Source organism: Conger conger, chromosome 12, assembly GCF_963514075.1.
Source record: "Conger conger chromosome 12, fConCon1.1, whole genome shotgun sequence".
Taxonomy (NCBI): Eukaryota; Metazoa; Chordata; class Actinopteri; order Anguilliformes; family Congridae; genus Conger; species Conger conger.
Window position 1 is genome coordinate 30,967,705 of NC_083771.1, and position 18,012 is coordinate 30,985,716.

Consider the following 18,012-nt stretch of genomic DNA (forward strand, 5'->3'; position numbering starts at 1 on the left):
TGATGTCAATTGCAGGCTTGATGCAGTCATTCCAAGCAAGGAATATGCTACCAAATATTAACTGTTATTTACTCTCTGTTCCAATATTTCTGCTCACTCTGGAGAGTGGTCTATCGGAGTCGAGGGGATATGTGCTGTCTATATCTAGCCACCACAATCTTGTCGACTGCCTGACAGTGGGCTCTCAGTCCCTTATCAGCTGCTTTCTTTGAGGGGCACGGATGCTGTGCCCACCAAAGAGTCTCATGGTCCCCGCATTGGACCTGAAGGTGGTCTTGAACACCCTTACACAAGCATGTGCAACATGCACCTCCGTGCACTGAGCCACTAGAACGGTTTAAGGAACTTTAACACAAATCCTTTCACACACAATTTTTTTAAATCAAAAATTAACATCCATAATACTGGCAGGATTTAAACCTCCCCCATCCAATTGAAATTTACATCTTATTTCATGACACTGTACAAGTTTAGGAACTAAACTAAAAGTCTACTAAAGTTAGTCTATGGAGAGACACGCATTCCAAAAGGTATCAACAACGTAATTGTTTGAGCTATTGTGGGGAACATGCAGGCTGAAAACGCTGTTGCGGCTTAGTCAAGACACATTTAGGGAAGTAGAAGACAATGTCGGCAGTTTCTGTAATGTCCATGCTAATACGTTACATTGTGACTTTTGTCCTTGTTCTGGAAATGCAACCCAGTGTGGTGAAACTGGTCGAACCCATCCTCCTGTGTTGAGAATGATGTCATTCAGCACAGCTAAATCAGACACTATTCGCTGTAGAAATTAGGAAGTGCCCAGAGTGGTTCCCTTATCCTGCATTTTACCTTTGACAGAGGCAGGCAACCTTGTGATAAAGTGTGAATAATACACAAAGAGCAAGTATGCTTGAGTTTGTTTATTCCCTATGAAATACCATTGTTTAACATGAAGTAATTTGATGCAAAGATTTATACACACAGGACTTCTAACATTCTAGAAAAATCTACAACAAAAAATGTATATTCTAAAACAAAGGAAGAAATGGGTAGAAAATAATACCCAGACTTCATTTTTCCCTGGTAACAGTACTATGTTCTTACCTGAAAAACAAGTATTATCTACCATCTATTAGCATCTTCAATATATATTCTCTATAATACAGTGTGTATATTTATATATTAATATACAGTAATCTCTACCACCTCCACTTCAACCCCCCATCATTTATTCCATTAAGTAATAGTAGCACAATAAAGGATTATTTGTTTACAGTGTACATTCTTTTGTTACAATATAAATGCACTTTTACAGCAGGGCAATTTCTTTCAATGGCTGAAAAATATTTACTTGGAATTGCAATGTTAATCATTCCTGTTAGTACTTGTCATTTTTGTCAATACATCGAAATATCTTGAAAAAGGGCCCGTTTTAAGATGGTATCTGAACCAAACTATTTTAAACAGAAAACGAGTCCAAACAGGTCTCTGGCTCTCCAGTTAAAAAAACAAATGAATACAAATTTACTGAATATGTCCTTAACCTGCACATGCAGTTACACATTTTAATGGTAAAATATTTTCCTGTAGGCATCCTCTAAGACTCAATACTGACTGGAGAGAACTGTTCACAAACTCTGTTCCCTCTGTATTTACATGTGCGCACACACACGCACGCACGCACGCACGCACACACACAATGGTTTGTACACAAAAATGCAATAATGTAACCAGGAATGTTAATAACAAAATATTTTAAAAACCTATTGGGTTCACAAGAGTATAACATAAAAAAGGAGCTAGGAACTCCAACAACTTCTCACTTAATGGCAGTCTTCTTCATCCTTTTGTTATTATTATTCTGAAGTGGAGACCCACTGACCTGAACTAGTCGCACAAAAAGAGTTGCAGAATAAAGAGAGACAGAGAGAAAGAATAGCTGAGAAGCAAAGAACTTTTGGAAAAAAATAAAACGATTTTCCACTTTGATGGTGGTGATGCGTTTCCATTCACAGTATTTTTGCATCGTTACTTGTTGGCACCAAATACTGTTTATATTGCGTGGTAAAAAAGTGTGCTCTTGTTTGTGTGTGTATGTGTGTGTACACATTGCTGTGTAACTGACAAAGGGGCCAGTCAAACAGCAACAGAGGGAGCCAATCTGGACGTACCGTATTATCAATAAAATGAGAACAAAACAATAGAATTAAACCAATTATAGTGCACAGGATAAACTTTTTTGTGCAAATCTGCCAGTTGACCTGTCTTCTTGCACATCTCCTTGAATGGACGGGTACACATACATTTCCACACTGGCACAGAGCGGCATGGCTGAGTGGCAATCCAAATGTCCATAAACACTGCGAGCAGTTCTCCCTGAATCAAACACTGATTTCAGACAGACAGACAGACAGACAGACAGGCAGGCAGGCAGGCAGGCAGGCAGGCACACACGCATGCACTCACACGCATTGGATAAACAAGGCCCAGAGGACCGTTATTTTAGGAATGACTTTGGCACCGCTTGGTGGACAAAATGTGAATGTTCAAGCACAGTGCTACAAAGACCCAGTATAAACACGCACACGCGCACGCGCACGCGCACGCGCACGCGCACACGCACACGCACACGCACACGCACACGCACACACACACACACACACACACACACACACACACACACACACACACACACTTTGTGCAGATGGAAAAGTGGTGGAGGTCCTCATGTCCTCTGTTAAGGGGCAGGTGACAGCTTTAGGCATACGTTTTTTTTCTTTTTTTTTCCTTAATTTTTTCATCTCATTTTGGGGGGGAAATGAATCCATGCCATGTGAGAGGCACACAACAGGTTATTATAAACAAGGATAAGCATACAGCATATTTCATGCCTCCTAAATTATCACACAAAGAAAGCAAACACACCATAACACACACACACTCTCTCATTCATATACATTATATGTGTATATTGCCAGTGGGGAAAACATGAAGAAATAAGTGGAAAGTTTACATAGATATGCAAAACAGTGGGTTGCCACGCCCACTGCAGAGCGATGCATTCAAGCCTCTGCCTGCTCCAGTCTCAGTCCTGGCTCAGTTACCATGATCCAGAAAATAATTTGTTTACAAGGAAATTCTGATTCTTAAAAGAAAATCATCTTCACGATTGGAGTTATACATAAACAAGATGACAAAAGTTACAAAAAATGAGTTAAATTATTAATAACAATAATAATAATAAAATTGCAATCCCCCCTCTATCCGTGAGTTTCACCTCCGGCCACAGGATCCTTGCTCTTGCTCGCACCTGCAGGTTACAGCAAAACAGCGGGTTAAAACCGGCAGAGGCTGAGCCACCACAGCCGACAGGCCAGGGTTTCAGGTGCTCCACACTTCCTGCACAGTACTGTGGGTCAGGCGGGAGGCGCCCCTGGTCCCGGAGCACAAGTGCACCTTTTCTGTGGTGACGCTCTATCCCAAAGCGCTAACAAATAATCCGGCTTTAATGACAGCAGCCGACCACGTGCTGGAGGCGGGCGGGTTGAGCGTGGATCGGGGGAAAACGACAAGCAGAAAAGTCTCGAGCACTCCAGGAACAGGGATTCCTAATGCTGAGGCAGAGACTGATGCTTCATGCTGGCAGAAAGCATATGGGCCACAGAAAGCTAATTAAGGTCGCTCTAAGTATGAGGTGCATCAGAGACATACAACCCCGCACTCAACGCACAGCCCTCTGGCACCATAGTTTAGGATTAAAAAAGAGTATAATTCCTCAAAATATCACAAAGGGAGAGAGAGAAAGTGTGTGTACGCACATGCTCAGTCTTCATTATACCCACCCACAATGCACTTCAGTTGGGCGACTGAGAAACTGTGCTTTAATGGAATGTGATATCTAGCACTGGACCAATAGCAATGAGAGTTATTCTCAGAAGCCTACAGCCGATGACGTCTATGTTTTCACATGGTAAAAAGACATTTTGTCAATGGAACAGGGACTGTGCACCAGTGAGCGATGTCCGCACAGCACAACCAAGCACAAGACCAAACTGGAACCCTTGCCGTGCTTGTCAGAGCAAACAAGGGTTGCATTTACCTCATGCAAAGCACACTAACTGTAGTTCTCAATCTTATCAAAGAAGGAGAAGGGAACAGGGAATTCTAAGGGTGATCAGACCAGAGGGAGAAAGGGAAAGGGGGAGGGAAGAGAAACAAAAGGAGAAAGGAGAAAGGGAAGAAAGAGAGAAAAACAGTCTTAGTTCAGTTGAAGAAAGAAAGAAAGAAAGAAATAACCAATCAATCCAAATGTTTCCCCTTTCATTCTTTCTTTCAATTCTATCAGAGGAGAAGAATTATATACTAAGTTTTTCATTTAAACTTATGGAAAAACAAATGTGCTTACCCTAGATACCAAAAACATTTGCTACTGGATAAATACCACACATTAAGAAATAATAACCAGACCTCAGTAAAATTATTTCAGTATTTTAAATACTTAAACCTTTCTAAAGGCAGTAAAATCCCAGCAGATTCCTGAGAATCTTAATATATGTTCACTAGAATTCACAAAAAAGAAAATCCTTATTTATCCAACAGTACATCTTGCCTCATGCAAAGGCAAAAATAAAACCCCTACACATATTATGCTCTCAATGCTATAAACTTAATGTATGGATGGATAATGCTTTGTCCACTCAGAAGGTTGTCTGTGGGCTTAAGAGCCTCACATCTTCATCACGTTGCGGAAGAGAACCCAGGACGTCTACACCCTCCTCTCCCAAATGAACAGTGGGGTTCACAGAAAAGGCATAAATGCAGTTGCAGAAGATTGGCCGTTTCAAATAGTGGTGAGAATTCCCACAGTCCCACATTGGGCACCAGATTTATTTATATTTATACAAACACACACAGAGGAAAAAAAAGGTTGGTTGTGAGTACATGAAAAACATTGAAAGAACAGTGTAAGGGTTTTCTTACTCGTGGCTTTGTTATTTTGTTGGCCTAGTACCTATCCAATCCTCTTTCTAACTCTCCAAGTAACCCCCTCCGGTGCCCTCCCCTGCCCCCATACCTGGGTTGGTGTTCCTCTCGTTCAGAAGCTTGGTCTGGCTGTTGGGCAGGATTTTAATGTCGGGGGGGTCAGGGCTCTGAGCTGCACGGGAGGCCATCAGGGCATTGAGGTACTGCAGCCGCGTCACCTGGGGTTACAGTGCATCATTACACCTCAAGTCAAATAATGAAATATGCACATTTATTATGTCAATTATTGTATGTAAATTTAACCATATTAACATCTTGTTTACATTCACCTATTTCTAAAACATGTATGCATGTAAAAAATAAAAATAAAAAAAGCATGTTCTTTGATCATCATTGGAAAATATGATTCATGTCATGAAGTACGTTTCTGAAACAGATCCAGAACATTCAATATTCTGTTTTAGAGATGTAGGTTGAGTCAGTGATTTGGGATGCTGTATGTTTCCTGTAGGTTGTGTCAGTGGTTTTGGACGCTGTATGTTTCCTGTTGGTTGCGTCGGTGGTTTTGGACGCTGCATGTTTCCTGTTGGTTATGTCAGTGGTTTTGGACGTTGCATGTTTCCTGTTGCTTGTGTCAGTGGTTTTGGATGCTGCATGTTTCCTGTTGGTTGTGTCAGTGGTTTTGGACGCTGCATGTTTCATGTAGGTTGAGTCAGTGATTTTGTGGCAGTGCTCTTGAACGCTGTACAGTACTGTGCAAAAGTCTTAGGCACCTGTACGACATTCTGTACACATAAGATTCTTTTAAAAGTAATTCAATGAAAGGTGCTAAATAAACGTACAATACATTTTAGTAATTTGGCAGAATAGTTAAAAACTGAATCAAATCATTATTTTTTGAGACCACCCTTCGGCGTTAAAACTGCATCACTTCTCTGAGATAGCCAACGCTGTCCTGCAGTTCTATAAGACAATCAGCAGGGAGGTTGCTCCAAGCATGTTATGTGAACTTGCCACAGTTATTCTGCAGACTTTGGTTGGCTCCTTGCTTCTGATCTCAGACAGCCTTGATCAAGTTTTTATGTAAAAAGTAGTCAATTGCTAACAGGAATGTTACTTTTTAAAATTAAATACAAAAATGTCTCTGTAAAATGAAATCTTTTGGAAAATGAATATTTAGAAATCGCAAATGTGTTCTTTTATACTAAATTCACACACAAAAAAATAAATATATATATAAAGTCAAGGGTGCCCAAGACTTCTGCACAATACTGTATATAATAAAGTCTAGGGTGCCTAAGACTTCTGCACAATACTGTATATAATAAAGTCTAGGGTGCCTAGGACTTCTGCACAGTACTGTGTGTGGGTGCTGCAGGTCTCACTCTGATGAGCTGCAGGTCGGTGAGTGAGTGCACAGTACTGTGTGTGGGAGCTGCAGGTCTCACTCTGAGGAGCTGCAGGTCGGTGAGTGAGTGCACAGTACTGTGTGTGGGAGCTGCAGGTCTCACTCTGATGAGCTGCAGGTCGGTGAGTGAGTGCACAGTACTGTGTGTGGGTGCTGCAGGTCTCACTCTGATGAGCTGCAGGTCGGTGAGTGAGTGCACAGTACTGTGTGTGGGTGCTGCAGGTCTCACTCTGATGAGCTGCAGGTCGGTGAGTGAGTGCACAGTACTGTGTGTGGGTGCTGCAGGTCTCACTCTGATGAGCTGCAGGTCGGTGAGTGAGTGCACAGTACTGTGTGTGGGAGCTGCAGGTCTCACTCTGATGAGCTGCAGGTCTCACTCTGATGAGCTGCAGGTCGGTGAGTGAGTGCACAGTACTGTGTGTGGGTGCTGCAGGTCTCACTCTGATGAGCTGCAGGTCGGTGAGTGAGTGCACAGTACTGTGTGTGGGTGCTGCAGGTCTCACTCTGATGAGCTGCAGGTCGGTGAGTGAGTGCACAGTACTGTGTGTGGGAGCTGCAGGTCTCACTCTGATGAGCTGCAGGTCGGTGAGTGAGTGCACAGTACTGTGTGTGGGTGCTGCAGGTCTCACTCTGATGAGCTGCAGGTCGGTGAGTGAGTGCACAGTACTGTGTGTGGGAGCTGCAGGTCTCACTCTGATGTGCTGCAGGTCTCACTCTGATGAGCTGCAGGTCGGTGAGTGAGTGCACAGTACTGTGTGTGGGTGCTGCAGGTCTCACTCTGATGAGCTGCAGGTCGGTGAGTGAGTGCACAGTACTGTGTGTGGGTGCTGCAGGTCTCACTCTGATGAGCTGCAGGTCGGTGAGTGAGTGCACAGTACTGTGTGTGGGTGCTGCAGGTCTCACTCTGATGAGCTGCAGGTCGGTGAGTGCACGGACGGTGTAGTCGGGGCAGTAGCTGGACGGACTGGATGCCTCCCCGAGCTCAAAGGGGTCCCGCGGAGACCGGCGCTGCGTGGACACGGGGGACTGGTGCACTGGACGGACAGGCGGACAGACACAGACAGACAAATAAGCACCCACATACGCAACAATTCACATACGCAACAATTCACATACAAGCAAGCGCACAAATTCAGACGCACAAGAACATGCACAGTACACAGGTTAGAAAACGTTTGACAATTAAATAAAGTTAATTTAATATTACAAAAGAAAAAGTTGATAATCATGACAGTTATATCACCATTGGGATCTCCAAAGTTTCAAAGAAAAATATGCATTTTCTCGGTGTTCGGTTTTCGAAGCTTGTTGCTTTCAAAAGGTACTTAATGAAAACTCTGCCCTCCCCGAAGTGTAATGGATTTATATCACACTGACTGAACAAATAGAGGTAGGTAATTTCGGACTTCTAATGGTCAAGAGAGTAATTGCAGCAACAAACACACTCAAACCAAATCACTGTTTATCCCACCCCTTTACTCTGAACACGCTGACAATGAAACGCCATTGGCTGTGGCAATTAGAACCAATTTTCAACCAATGAGCTTGAATTATTGTACAGCTATATGATGTTATGATACAGTGCTGGCCCGTCAACTGCATATTTTGAAACCTGAATTTAAGGACTATTAACACAGGCAGAGGGTGAGTCAACGTGTCAGTGAGGTTTTTTTTCAATGATAGGAAGGGATTTACAATGGTCTTGTAACAATGTTTTAACTAAAAAATCTTACCGATTGTACCTTTAACCTTTTCGTGCTGTGGTGCAGGTAATACCTTGACCTACCTGATGAGGGAGCAGTCAGGGCAGAAACGCCATAGTACGTGAAGGCCCCATTCTCAAACTTGAGGCCCTCCTTGCCGATTTCAACTTCCACACGACCCTGTGTGAGAAACGCAGTTTAGGTGAATGGGCAAACTAAAACGGCATCCCAAATTTCCTCTCCTGCATTCAACACTCCTGCTTAGTTACATTACATTAATGGCATTTGGCAGACGCTCTTATCCAGAGCGACGTACAGTTGCTCAAGGGCCCAACGGCTGTGCGGATCTCATTGCGGCTACACTGGGATTCGAACCCCCAACCTTGCCTGTCCCAGTCATATACCTTATATGACTGGGACAGGCAATATAAGGTATAGGTCTTATATGTCATATACCTTAACCACTACGCTACAGGCCGCCCTAGTTACTTACAAAGAAATGCAAGTGGAGACTTTAAAAATCTCCAACAAGAATTAAGTGATGTAAATGAAAGCTAACGTAAGCTAACATAAATCTACATACACCAATCAACCACAACATGATTAAAAATGCTTTAAAATGTATAAACCTTTCTATAAACACTTATTTTATAGAATATTATAGAATAATATTTAATATATAATGTGTACTTATAGAAGCAGATAATTGCCTAATTATAAAAGTGAATTGCATTCAAAAGTTTAATTTTTTTTATGAAAATGAAAATCTTGCAAGCTCATTTGGAGGGGGAGGGGTGCATTGTTTTGTTATATAAATAAATTCTACAGGTCCGGAGCATCTGTTAAGATAGATATCAACATGAACACCAGTACGGACAAGATATTTAAATAACAAAACAATGAACCACCCCCCCCCTTCCCAATGAGATTCTTTTTTTTTTTTTTTTTTTTATTTAACTTTTGAATGCAATTCACTTATTATTATCTGTACAAATAGCATACAATTAAATATATTTTTATAGACTAGTTTACACAGTTACACAGTAAAGAATTTTTAATCATTAATAAACTGGTCTAAGCACTTGTTTAAATGTTGTGTAATGGTGTTTATCTTTACACAATATAAGCTCATAAACCAGATCATTATGGAGGAGATATTGAAGATGTCCTGAACTTATGCACTCCCATTCATCAATCTCAATGGCCTTCAGAGGAAAGTAAATCACCTCAATCACCAGTAGCACCCACTTTGATGATGTGAAGCCACCCCGTGCCAGAATGGCTGCACAGCGGAGGTGGAGAGGGAAGGGTTAATTATAGGATTAATCAGGGGGGAGGTTGGAGGGGCCAGACAGGCAGCACCATGTTTAGAATTTGGCCATTACTTCAGGGGAACCCTGATGCTTTCGAGAGAAGTGCCTCAAGAGCTGGCACATTGCCCCTTGGAGATTAATAAAGTATATCCATCTGTGGTATGCAAGGGAAATATGTACTTGTTGGTTGTGCTTATTCCATTATGTCATATGTGGGAAAGTCTGTGATAAAGCATTACATTACATTACATTACATTACATTAATGGCATTTGGCAGACACTCTTATCCAGAGCGACGTAGAGTTGATTAGACTAAGCAGGAGACGATCGTCCCCTGGAGCAATGCAGGGTTAAGGGCCTTGGTCAAGGGCCCAACGGCTGTGCGGATCTTATTGTGGCTACACCGGGGATCAAACCACTGACCTTGTGTGTCCCAGTCATTTACCTTAACCACTACACTACAGGCCATCCTGTAGCAACCTTGCTGTGTGCCCTGTAGCATACCTTAAAAGAATAATGGGCACCCCAGACAGAAAGGTGTGACACATAAAACATTTAAGTTTTGTCCTGATGAGATATAGTATCTTGAGTCTTTCGTCATAGAATTTACTTGTTACACCAGGAACCAGTTTAGTAGCCCTTCTTTGTACTCATTTGAAATATCGTAACCAGGTAACCAGGTGTCTTCCCAGACCACACAAGGCTGGTTACCTGCAGCAGCAGGATGAAGTAGTCCACGGGGTGGTTGCGGGTGTACAGGTAGTGCTCGGGGCTCTGTCTATTTCCTGGGTCAAATTTCACCTCCTGGTTGACACTGGGGTGCCGCAGCAGGTGGAACAGCACTTTCTCAGACATGCGCTGAGGACTGAAGTGTTCCACTTCTAGGAATGCGAAAACACAGACGGGAAAGGGTAGTCAGCACAGAGCGAGCCCCACATGTACAGTACGCGTGTCTCTGTGTGAGAGCGTGTTTGTGTGTATGCTGTATGCATTGGGAGTATGTGTGCAAGAGTACAATGTGCGCAAGTACAATGTGCATAAGTACAATGTGCATAAGTACAATGTGCATAAGTACAATGTGCATAAGTACAATGTGCATAAGTACAATGTGCATATATGTTCATATATGGGTTGCTGAAGGCAGTCAGCTTTGCTCCCAGGCTGTTGTCCTGAGGTGAGGGGACAGCAGCAGACGGACGCTAACCTCGGGACAGGAAGCGATGTGTGGCGAGGAGCAGCTGGGGGGAGGTGCGGATTTTCGGCTCCCCCTCAGGCAGCTTGAAGAGGGAGAACTCCTCGTGGACGGTCCGGGGCTCCAGTGGGATCTCCAGTGGGGCAAGAGGGCGCTTCACCTTGGTCTCCACTGCAGGAGGGGGGTGGGGCAAAGACAGAAGATAAAAGGTTTAGTTTGAATTTAGTAGCAATTTTAGTCATGAGTGTATTGAGGAGTAATACACCCATTACTCCTTAATACTGCTTTAGAGAACAACAAAACAACAATAATAATTATTATTATTATTATTAATGGAGCAAATGCAACCAACTTGCAAAGTTCTGGATCACAGAACCACATGATAACTGGAACCGATACTCAACCAGTTTGTAATTTCCTATTATTATTCATTATTATTATTATTATTATTATTATTATTTTTATTATCGTTATATTACCAGCCAACACATCAGAAGTGTTACATTAACTGGGGTGGTTCTCAGTGAGAGAATAATACCTGTGTGAATTTTCCTGTAGTTTCCATGAAAAACCCACACCCCCTAAGACACACACACATATACACATTTCCCCACTCACTGTAGCCATCGGACTCATCCAGGATCTCAGACTTGATGATCTCCTCTATGACGTCCTCTAATGTGACCAGACCCAGCACCTCATAGAAGGGATCGCCCTCCCCCTCGTTGTTCACCTTCTGCACTATGGCCAGGTGAGAATTACCTGTGAGAGAAAGACAGATACACAGGGAAAATGGGGAGAGGGGGAGAGAAACCATTACATGTTGTTCAAATTCCACAGCTTGCAGGTGAGGGAAAAGCATGTTATAGTCAGTATACTAGGCTATATACCCAGAGGTGCATATATACAGTATGTGTGTGTATACATTTTAAAAATCACAATGTCAATTGTACATAAGTGATAGTCTTCAATTCCACAAAAGCCGGATAAATATTTTTGCCAAATTTTGTTGCAACAACCCCAACCATCTATACTTCCAGTATGACATTAGGAATACATTGCTTGAATAACTAGCTTTTAACGGTTCTGCAGGAGAACGTTTTAGACTTTCAAACGATGGCCTGTAATAGGGATTTGTGAGCATGTAAAACACGGTGTGCCAATTTACAGACTTCAAGAATCATTTAGGCGGCCTCACCTTTCTTGAACTCCTCAAGCATGGCATCCAGTTTGGTGTCGTTGAAGACGAAGTGCAAAGGGTGGTTGTAGAACTTGGTTATGGTGGTCATCGGTGTACAGTCATCTGGGTCCACCAGCGCCAGGTCCTTAACGTACAGGATTTCCACAATGTTTGAACGCTCTTCCTCGTACACGGGAACTCGCGTGTAACCACTCTGCATGATCTCTGACATAGTCCCGAAGTCCAGCACGGCGGTGGAAGGAAGCATAAAGCAATCTTTCAGTGGGGTCAGGATGTCCTCCACCGTTTTGGTCCTTAGGGCACCGCGACTGAACTCCTCTTTGACAAATTCGTTGTAAGGGTCGTTGACGTTGGTCCTGATCATTTCCATAGTCTTCTCGCGCACACTGCAGGTGTTGATGTCGCGGCGCAACGCCAGATCTAGAAGCAGCCCCAGCGGACAGGACAGCGGGCAGGTCAGCACCATACAGATCTGAGCTAACCATGTAATGTTCGGCGCGATCTGAAATCCGTAACCGGAGCATATTACGTGCGGTAGCAGTTCGGCCAAAAGAAAGATTAAGAGGCCGCACACGAACACAGAGGCCACAACGGATCCGAGAGCGCGGTAGAACAAAACACCGAGAGCGGAATGCCCCACAGCGCAGGTAAACAACAGAGCACATGCCAAAAAATTGCCCCGTCTTCTCACTGGCTCTAGTCGCTTTGCAGTCCGCTTCTCTTTCTCAGACCCACAGCTGTGTAGCACGTACAACTCCAGCGGATCCAACCATAACAGGCTCAGATTTAGAATTCTAAATACCGCACAGCCGCAAATTATCAACACGATACCCACCGCCAAGCCCCATGCCGGAATGTAATCGCTCGGTTGTCCAAGGTCTTTCACAATACGCAATCTGTCTGGACCCACAGATGCCCATTTGACGCCTTGGAAGATGCAGACGTGATGGTATCCCGGATTGGTCTCATCTTCTACCCCGGATGCAGCAAAAGCGCTATCATCGGTCGCCTGGACCGTTATCAATCCGCTGTTCTCCTCGTCCGCGCTAAACGTTCCCTTGACTAGGAACGCTGTAGAATTCCGGCGAAACTCCGTCTCGCACGGGTCTGCTGCATCCCCGACAGCACCTGCCTCCCCCTCCGCAGCCTTAGCGAAAGCAACCCACGGCCAAGTCCTATTCAGGTGAGAACCAAACAATCGCAGCTGGAAATTGGCTCCGTACTGCGCTACGACGACCCGTTTATGCATAAATACCTGAGCCGTGGACTCCTCCAGACGCAGCCCAAGAACCTGCGGGGCTTCCTGGCTGCAGGCGCCGATACCGAACCCGCAGAAGAACAATATCGTCAACAAGAAACGTAAGTCTGCCAAGCTGACCACCATATTGGAATTGGGCAGCTGGGCTCTATGAATCATGTGACATATGCCCTGAGTTGGAGTTACATGCTCCCTGACGTAAAACGAATCGATAACACGCTGAAGGAAACTGTTTTGCTGTGGCCGCCATTTTGGATCTGCAAGTCTTTTAAACAAGAAACTCTGTCAGTCATCAGTGAGCCACAATGGAAGCCATTGCTCACACGAAGCTAACGCCCACTTTTAAGAACTGGCCAATGGTTGACGACAAATACTGACTTCCAATAGAAATAATGCAAGGCAAATAGGCCCGCCTTACTTTGTCAGGATCGGTGAAAGGCTCTTGTAAACAACTCCGTGTACTTAAAGGAGCCGTGTTAAGTGTACAACTTGTAAACTACTTGTATAAAGTTTCCTCTATGAAATTGCTTAAATAAATTGCTGGGACTACATCAAAAGTATAAAAACAGACATTAGTCACAGGTCTTGCATGCATAGTTTGTTCATTGCGCAAAACACTGTAAATCATTTCAAAGATAACCTAGCAGTCACAGAGTAACCACAATGAAAACAAACGTACACAATGTATTCTCGTTGTGCACAGTCCACAGTTAGTCATTCAGAACTCGATTCCCCCTTTACCACGTGGTGTCAAAGTGCATGGAAACACTCAAGGAAGAATAACTAATGAATCTACAAGCGGGGAAAGTGCATTTGCACTTGCACTACAAAATCGAAATATATTATCTACTGTGCATTTATCTGTTAAGTACAATTCCTGCACATTCAATCAGGAATAGGCTGCAAGAAATGGGTAATTCAGCCTCTGCCGTGCAATGACCTGGCCAGCACAGATGAGTAATGAGTTTAATTAAATTAATATTAATAACCAGCCACCACCAGGTCTGTTCTTATTACACATTCTCTGCTCCTATAAGTACCCATTTAGGCCATGATGTCATGATAGCACGGCAGACAATTCTGAAGCAGTCAAGGTCAGGAAACTGAAGGAGAAATCTGTCTGGATAGAGGGCAAGAGGATAACTCCATTTACCAATTCATTTACCATTTAACTCCAATATTACTGTGCATTTCTAGCCAATGCTGTTGAGACAAGCTTTAACTTATTAAAAGGTAGTTGGGTACAAGCACTCTTCCTGGACTTTGGGAGCATCTAACTAAATTAAATCTAACTAAAATGTAAAAATATAACAGGACAGTGAACATAGCTGACAATAAAGACACATCAGCAAACACACATTTTTCTTTTTAAAGTAGAGAAATATATCTCAGTTTATTAATATCGTCTTCTTAATATACTTCTTCAAAACTCTTTAAGACGGTAATTATAAAACAATATGTACACATTGCTTTAAATTAACACATGCCAGGGGAAATGGAGGTACTCTACATTTACACTTCAAACATTATATCTGTGCTCTGGCCCCCTTCCCCAAATAAAGTAAAAAAAAACAACAACAACAAAAAACAAAACAAACAAACAAACAAAAAAAACCAATAATAGTGCTTTTCACAATTACTGACATCCTACTTTTTACAGTACAAAAGTAACTGCTCAGAACATGCCAAACTCTATAATCTGAAATCTGAAAAAAAACCAAAAAAAAACCCCAAATTGCTACAACCATTGAAATGAGGCTAGACATTCAAACCAGAACAATAAATAAATCAATAAATACATAAACAAAGAAGCAGACAAATAGAAAATAGGGGTAAAACTTATATTCTTCATTGTATTTGCAAGAGAGGGAAATACAACTAAACAACACAAAGTAAATAAACAAAAGACAACAATGATGACTCACTCTAGTTCCCCATATATCAACTGATGGGACTTCATTGAGCAAAAATAGGGGTGGGGTGTGTGTGTGTGTGTGTGGGGGGGGGGGGGGGGTTGGTCTGAAGCACAAGTGACAGGGCAAAACTGAAGCATATCCATGGACATGGCTGTTTGACTAGTCCTCCCCCCGTGACACCTCCTTCCCTGCTAAAGTGCTTAACTATGTGAGTCCAGATGGTCACACAGAATATTGGTTAAATGGAAACATAAGGCTCTGTGACCCCATGGAGACTGTGGGTAGAAGGAGAAGGGCGGGTTCCTTGACTTGCCACATCAAGTTTTAACTTTTACTTTATCTATTATACTTCCTTTGCACAGCAAAAAGTACACTGGCTGAGGGTGCAACACACTGTCATGCAAACCAACAACATTTGGGCAGGTTACCTAATCCAATGTCACTACAATGGTGCCCAAATTTCATGGTCATTAAAAATGACTGAGACACTGCACCACAACAATAGATTAACAATGAAAAACATCAAGTGAAAAGGTAACAGGGAGAAAATACTGGAGCAGTAAATTAATAACATATAAAAAAGAGAGTACAGAAAACCAAGAAGTCAGTTATTAATCATTTGTTGCTTTTTTAAAAATTCTGCCCAGGGAGGGAAATTACTGGCTCACTTATATCAAAGACATCTGCCATGAGATATTGAGAGCTGCACACGGTCCCACAACAAATAAATAAATACATAAATAAATACATGAACAGATGAATAAATAAGCAGTGATTGGCAGCACACAGTTGTGTGGGCGTGTGCGGTTCAATGGGTCCTGTCCCTGGAAGTGCACCTCTACATTTTTAACCCTAACCACATTGTAATCATCAACTGTGCGCTAACACAAGCACAACTCTGGAAAAATGAAAAATAAATAAATACAAATAAGTAAACCAAAAAAGAAAAACCTGGATCTAAACTCCCTTCCTGCCGCATTCCTCAGAAGCGGAAAGTTTTTGGAAAAGCAGGATTAACGTATCAAATCAAACCCCCTGACTTTATGTACAAAGGGATTTCAATCTTAAACTGGGTGGCAGTAGTGCTCGTTCCCACCTTTGCCCAGTCAGCTAGATCCCAGTTTACTCTGCAGACTGAGAAATGCATCCGGGTTACTGACCACTGCATGGAGGATAGGGAAAGGGGGGCTGGGTGGGTTCAATCAAAGCACAAAGCCATTTGCCATCAGCCATCAACAGTATTACTTTTCATCTTAATCCCAAGAAGTAATAGAAACAGAAAAAAACATTGTGCAAGTACTGAAAAATTTAAAAAGGTGCTACTTTAAAATGTGTTATTGTGAGCAAAAAGGCTAAAACCACTCTGTGCTTTAATTGAACACGGAATTGCCAAGGAATAGAGACAACACAGCCTTTTCATTAAATGTCACACTCACAAATAATGACAAGGATGCAAATTTGTTTGTCCTATTAGTGTTGTTTTTTTTGTTTTATCTTTTTTTTTTTTGAGGCAACATTCATGAAACACTTGCATGACCATGCAAAGATTAGTCTAATGCATGTTTCTTTAAACATATTATATACATTATTTATTTATTTTTGGCTGTGATTAAACAGCCGCAATTTCCCTCACTGACTTTGACTGCTTGACCGACCGGCTCCCCCAATGTAACAACAGTACCTTAATGTTACCACTAGATGGCATAAAGGCACAAATAAGGAGATACCACATCATATTCTCATATTCCCTGGAAACAGTCTGTTCTTGCATTTTCTTTTTTTTATCGACATCCATTTGAGGAGAGACATTTGTAAGTGTACAAGTACATATCTAAAATACAACCTTCATCTTGTATGAATGGAAGTACTTCTTACACCAGAATCATTTTCCCCATCCTACTTCAAAGTTACTATCTCTTTTAGAAATGTAGTAACAAATGTTGATTTCCAATACAGTATTTCACATCCATTTTCCAGATACGCTTAATCACTGAAATACACCAGCAGTTTGAAAAAGAGCTGTCTGTTATAATTTCACCTGCTGGAAAAGTTAAACACTAGCTATGTGAGTGTCAGCTTGAACCACTGGTCCCTGGAATAGGACAAAAGATTCTTTGGAATGACATAGCTTCACCTCCGAGGCAGAGTCCATCCCGTAACTAGGGAAAGCGCACTCTCCGTTCCTCCCAGGTCTTTTTTTCGAAAGGAGTTTCTGCCACAGAACCTAAGGTTCATTAACGCAGGGACAGTAACTCTGAATCTGCCATCTTGGTTACTGCTGGCACAGTGTTTGTCCGGGGGGGGGGGGGGGAGCAGGTAGAAATCCTTGGAATTAAGAAGGACCTCCCCCAAGTGGACAAATTATGTTACTACATGTACACCAGGGTACTTGACCTTGACCAAAAAAAAGTCCCAGAATGAAACAAAATCACTTTTATCACCTGTCTACATCTGTAGCCATAGGCACTACTTTACCAGATGTTTGAGCACCTGAATAATTACAGTTCCATTTATGTTTTGTTCAAATAAAACACTGCAACATAGGAGAGGTGGGTGGACTCAACACTGACACAGCGTTGATGAGGGTCCACACTACCTCTTACCCCCCCCTTCCCAAAAAAAATGAAAAAAACCTAGAAAAGCACAGCAACAACAACAAACCACAGTTTAAAGTTACAAATACTTAATCAATTCCCTTCATAAGTCCAGTTTAGTCCCTTTGCAATCCTAATATACAGCAACCCAAAACTGGCCTCCACCCTACCCAGAGAAAGCCTTTTAGGCAGAGGTGATATGTGACACCTCTCGTCCTCTGGTAAAACAAACAGAATAAGTCACAGATACACTCCTGTTTAAGGTACTTGATTCTAAAAAGCAATATTGTGGGCAAATAAACCCCATCATATTATATATATACATCACCTCCAAACATTACCTCTATTGCGCCAAAACCTCAATAAGTCAACATTTGGGGAGGGGGGCAGAGTTTGGTAAATCTCACAGTCTGATGAGGGATGAGGTTGGTGAATGGGGTGGAAGTTTGCTACAAAATCTCA

General features: G+C 42.4%; 1 protein-coding gene across 2 annotated transcripts; it reads right to left on the reverse strand.

The window, feature by feature from the left end:
* Positions 1-887: 887 nt before the first annotated feature.
* LOC133142013 (metal transporter CNNM3) lies at positions 888-13,176 on the reverse strand. Of its 2 annotated transcripts, XM_061262924.1 has the most exons (9): positions 11,780-13,176; positions 11,200-11,343; positions 10,594-10,752; positions 10,101-10,270; positions 8,160-8,256; positions 7,277-7,407; positions 5,057-5,183; positions 4,082-4,146; positions 888-3,292 (listed from the first exon to the last, which is right to left on the reverse strand). In XM_061262924.1, the coding sequence occupies exons 1-8, from the start codon at positions 13,164-13,166 to the stop codon at positions 4,097-4,099; spliced, it is 2,265 nt and encodes a 754-aa protein (XP_061118908.1). In that variant the 5' UTR covers positions 13,167-13,176; the 3' UTR covers positions 888-3,292; positions 4,082-4,096. The 2 variants fall into 2 exon arrangements, with proteins under 2 accessions (XP_061118908.1, XP_061118909.1); XM_061262925.1 differs by lacking the exon at positions 4,082-4,146.
* Positions 13,177-18,012: the final 4,836 nt, after the last annotated feature.